Source organism: Odontomachus brunneus, unplaced genomic scaffold (assembly GCF_010583005.1).
Source record: "Odontomachus brunneus isolate Ranch 3 - 2012 unplaced genomic scaffold, Obru_v1 Obru_scaffold_323, whole genome shotgun sequence".
NCBI classification, from domain to species: Eukaryota; Metazoa; Arthropoda; class Insecta; order Hymenoptera; family Formicidae; genus Odontomachus; species Odontomachus brunneus.
The window spans coordinates 9,396-14,862 of record NW_022639773.1 but is presented as its reverse complement, the minus strand read 5'-3'; the positions used below and the strand labels follow the sequence as shown (position 1 = coordinate 14,862).

Below are 5,467 nucleotides of genomic sequence, written 5' to 3'. Positions count from 1 at the left end.
GCATTTGCGGTTAATTCGTGTGGTACCCATTTTCCCTCCTTTTGAATTTTTCCCATTGCATGTAGACGTTTGGAAACAGCCATTGGAGTAACATTTAAGAGGTAACACCACTCTGGAATTTTTGAAAAATCGATTATTTTTTGGCTTAAAATGTACATTAGGGTCATAAAAATGATATGCAATTGGTCTTATAACGAAAAAAAAGTCGATAATAAGCGGCCTTATTACCGACCGAGTGAAAGGTTTTTCGGGTTCCTGCCGTCATAGAGATGTTTCAGCGTTCCGAATCATTATTCGATATGAAATATGCCAACTACGTGGGAGACGGGGATTCTAAAACATTCAAGGGCATTATGGATTCACAACCCTATGAAGATTTTATCGTTAAAAAGAAGGAGTGCATTGATCATGTCCAAAAGCGGATGGGCTCTCGCCTTCGAAAACTAAAACAGTCAACAAAAGGACTTGGGGGAAAAGGCAAGTTGACTGGTAAGTTAATAGATGAATTGTCAATATATTACGGCCTGGCAATTCGCAGAAATCCTGATTCAATTGATAAAATGAAAAATGATATTTATGCAACGTTGCATCACAAATTATCAACCGACGCCAACCCACAACACGAACGGTGCCCGCCCAGAAAGGACTCTTGGTGCTCGTGGCAGAAAGCACGAAGATCTACGAAGAATTGAGTCGCGATGACCTGCTCCTTCGTTGCTTAGGCGGTTTCACGCAAAACAGTAACGACAGCCTGAATGCAACAGTGTGGTCAATGGCTCCAAAAACTGTTTCCAGTGGCAAGCACGTCCTTGATACTGCTGTATACATTGCTACGGGCATATTTAATGATGGATTATCAAGTGTGATGAAGGTGATGCAGGGATTGAGCATGAAAATTGGACCCAATTGCTATAATTTTTGCATGGAAGCAGATGAGCGCCGGATCAAACTTTCGGAGAGATCCCTTTCAGAGGAGGCTAAAAAAGCGAGAATGTCGTTAAAATCGTCCAGGAAGGAAGAGCAGGAAGCGAGCATCAATTTAGAAGGCCAAATGTATGGAGCAGGCATTGTAGATGGTAAAGGTAAAATAAAATTTTCAACAATAAAAGGCCTTGAAAAACTTTAAACGCCATTATCTCAAAATCACTTTTTTCGAACTGGGCGCATTGCACAAAGACCGTTCCACCGATCGATTTCAAATTTTAACAGTAACTTCGTAATTACGTTCTTCAGAGAAGTACGTAGCCGTTTTTTGATTGAATGTAAATTTTTTTTTATAAACAATTGACTGACACATTTTTAGGTCAAAAATCGATTTTTTTCTTCATTAGTGCACAGTTTCTACAAAAATCAATTAAAAAAAAATCGCTACGTACTTCTCTAGCCAATAACATCTAAATTAAGAAAATTTTTGGTTTATTGTTCCAGGTCGAAAACTTTTCAAGATATGTGTCCGCCCGTGGAGGACTTTTTAAAAAAAGTTATTTGGGAAATACGCTGTATCGCCGCCATTTTGTTTACAAATGTCAATAAAAAAATTTCTTTCTATACTTTAATATAATACATACTCAATTAACCTTCAAAAGGAAAATCCTATTCCTTTTCTTATTTTCCCACAATAAATTCACAAAATTAGGCCTTTTTTCAACCGCTAGAATGGTGTTACCCCTTAATGCTGCAGACAATTCTTGGAGCGTTTGAATAGAGTTTTTGTCCAATAATGCCTGCAAATCGGTGTCTTCAAACTTTTTCGGTTGGCCTGAGCGTTCTTTATCATTGACATCAAAATCACCACTCTTAAATCGCTGAAACCATATTTGGCATGTTCTTTCCGATGAAGCATAATTGCCATAAGCTTCGAAAAGCAATTTATGAGCTGCAGCTGCAGTTTTTTTCAAGTCAAAGTAATGAAGCAGCACATGTCGAAAAAACAACTTATCACGTTCCATATTTAATCAAAAGAAAAAATAGCACTGCTCGCTTAAATGAATCTCTTCGCACTGAATTTTATTGACAAATGTCTAACCTCTAAAATGCAGCCAGTTTCAGATGTCAAAATAAATTACACCTACAACTAACGTCATCTAACTGTGAGCCGCAGGAACTAAGTTTACCACCTAATATATAAGAAGGTACCTGGTTTAATGAAAGACCAAAACAACGGAGCGATAATGACGAAATTTATCGGACTTAAGGCAAAGATGTACGCGTTGCGAGTGGATGGCAAGAAAGACACGAAAAAGGCCAAAGGTGTCAAGAGTAATGTCGTAGCGCGAGCGATATCTTTCGATGATTATACACAGTGTTTGAGAGAGGAAATCGAAACGATTTGCCATCAATCGTGCATACGATCAAAATTGCATGAAGTGTACATAGTGTCTGAGACGAAAATTGCTCTAAGTCCGTACGATGACAAACGATATATCGTACCCGATTCGACTGAAACGTTACCATAGGGGCATTACAAAATACCATTATAAATAGAATATAAATCGTATATTTTATGTGTAAATAGAATATATTTTATGTATTACATATAATAAGATATAGAAAACATTATAATAAACAGTTATTTTTTACAACACATTATCCTTGTGTATCCACGAGTTGCATGATTTATCGAATCCCAGCTATTTTACATAAACCTTATCGCCTTTTCTGCACAACACTTTTTCCACCAAATACACGTTTGGATTGGCAACACGATGCAGTTCGTACTCGTAGAAACCTCCGACTACAGGCTGTCCGCGAGAATCTTCGAGCAGATATATCACAGGATTGGTCGCCTGCACCTTGACGATCCTAAACACCTCAGTAGTCCAATTGGGTATGTAACCTTTAGCAAAGACAGTATTGAACTTGCTCACGCGCACCTGGTCGCCCACTTTGAATCTCGCCGGAGCTGCAATCTTTACGTTGCTGTAGACCGTATTGAGGAGTTTTTTTAACGATCGTAGGAGTCACACCGATAGAACGCATAACGATGGTCCGACCGCGTCGTTGTTGGCTTCCGGTTGCGCTACGCGTCGTATCTTGCGTAACCTCGCATCAAAGTCGAAGGCGACCATGCACAGAGTGTTATCGCGTACGTAATTTCTGATTACTTCTCTCCACGTGTAACAGTCCATCGTCGATGGTCCTCTCTTTTGGAGCGAAACACCAAATTTATTGATCGACATTTCGATGCGAACAACGCGTATTATCGATGTGCGATTTAATTTATAACAAGGCCCGTCTCGCGAAGTTCCTCGATAATGGATAGAATTTCAATGCCGTGAGCGTTATTGTCAGCTTGTCGGGAGGTTTCCAGCAATCGCAGACGATTTATCAGCTCGTTGGGATAGTCCCAATGAATCGATCGCATTATCGTTCAGTATCATGGTACGCGGTGTGGCTATATCTCTGCCCACCATGTTGATCGATGTACAAATCATTAGGGGTGCAATTATGTTTTTGTACCATATTTGTATCCCTTGTTACTCAATAAGGGTTGTCTGTGAAGTTGGCACGACGTTTTACAAATTTTTAAAAAACAATGACCGTTCTACTAGCACTTTTCATAGTTTTAGAGTTCTGAATAGAAAATAAAAAAAGTACTGCATTTTTAATAGCGAAAAACAGCAAAAGAAAAATTGTCGTACTAACTTCGCAAAGCTAACACGACACGCCCTCCTCTAAAGTACAAGAAAAAAGTAAATATTACTACTTTTAGCAAGAGATTCCGACAGTTCTGATCGAGTTCTAATAAAATGTTCAATTAAGAAAAAAAATTTCAACAATTAGACCTTTTTTATAAACTTTGCATATTACACTCAGCACGACACTTCCGAGAGAAAACATCATGCATACCATATCTGGCCGTTCTATTGATAGTTCCCGTTAGTTCTAGCTGAGTTCTAGTCTTTACGATAAAATTTAAGAAGAGTTCCGGTAACTACCTATTTTAAATAATTTTTTAATCTTCGAAGTTAACCTTTCGACACTTTCGGAAAAATTGCCGTGTTGAACATTTCTTGCACTTTTAACAACAGTTCTCGACAGTTCTAACAGAATTCTAGTCCCTACGATCAAATTTAAGAAGAGTTCCAGTGGCTACATATTTTTAAATAAATTTTTAATCTTCGAAGCTAGCACGACACTTTTGGAAAAAGTATCGTGCTGAACATTACTTGCACTTTTAACGACAGTTCTCCACAGTTCTAACGGAGTTCTAGTCCTTACCATTAAATTTAAGAAGATTTCCGGTAGCTAACTATTTTTAAATAATTTTTTAATTTTTAAACATAGCACGACACTTTCGGAAAAAGTGTCATGCTGAACATTTCTTACACTTGTAACGACAGTTCTCGGCAGTTCTAACATAGTTTTAGTCCCTACAACCAAATTTAAGAAGAGTTCCGGTGACTAACTATTTTTAAACAATTTTTTAATCTTTGAAGCTAGCACGACACTTTCAGAAAAAGTGCAGTGCTGACCATTTCTTGCAATTCTGTTGATAATTATCGATAGTTCTAACAAACTTCTAGTCCTTACCATTAAATTTAAGAAGAGTTCCGGTGGATAATTATTTCTAAATAATTTTTTAATCTTTGAACATAGCACGACATTTTCGGAAAAAGTGTCGTGCTGAATATTTCTTGCACTTTTAACGACAGTTCTCCATAGTTCTAACAGAGTTCTAGTCCTTACCATTAAATTTAAGAAGAGTTCCGGTGGCTAACTATTTTTAAATAATGTTTTAATCTTCGAAGCTAGCACGACACTTTCGGAAAAAGTGCAGCGCTGACCATTTCATGCAATTCTGTTGATAATTATTGATAGTTCTAACAAAGTTCTAGTCCATACCATTAAATTTAAGAATAGTTCCGGTGGCTAACTATTTCTAAATAATTTTTTTAATCTTTGAACATAGGACGACACTTTCGGAAAAAATGTCGTGCTGAACATTTCTTGCACTTTTAACGACAGTTCTTAACAGTTCTAGTCCTTACCATTAAATTTAAGAAGAGTTCCGGTGGCTAACTATTTTAAGTAATTTTTTAATATTTGAACATCGCACGACACTTTTGGAAAAGCATCGTGCTGAATATTTCTTACACTTGTAACGACAGATCTCCACATTTCTAGCAGAGTTCTAGTCCTTAAGACCAAATTTAAGTAGAGTACTGGTGGCTAACTATTTTTAAATAATTTTTTAATCTTCAAAGCTGGCACGACACTTTCGGAAAAAGTGCCGTGCTGACCATTTCTTGCAATTCTGTTGACAATTATTGGTAGTTCTAACAAAATTCTAGTCCTTACCATTAAATTTAAGAAAGCTTCCGGTGGCTAACTATTTCTAAATAATTTTTTAAATCTTTGAACATAGGACGACACTTTCGGAAAAAATGTCGTGCTGAACATTTCTTGCACTTGTAACGACAGTTATAACAGAAGTCTAATCCCTATGACCAAATTTAAGAAGAGT

General features: G+C 37.1%; 1 protein-coding gene across 1 annotated transcript; it reads left to right on the top strand.

The window, feature by feature from the left end:
• Positions 1–269: 269 nt before the first annotated feature.
• On the top strand, positions 270–1,082 carry LOC116853450 (the record flags this gene model as incomplete). Its single annotated transcript, XM_032834550.1, has 2 exons — positions 270–489; positions 666–1,082. Coding segments are annotated over exons 1-2 (637 nt in total), but the record flags the coding sequence as incomplete, so codon positions are not given.
• Between the last annotated feature and the right edge of the window lie 4,385 nt (positions 1,083–5,467).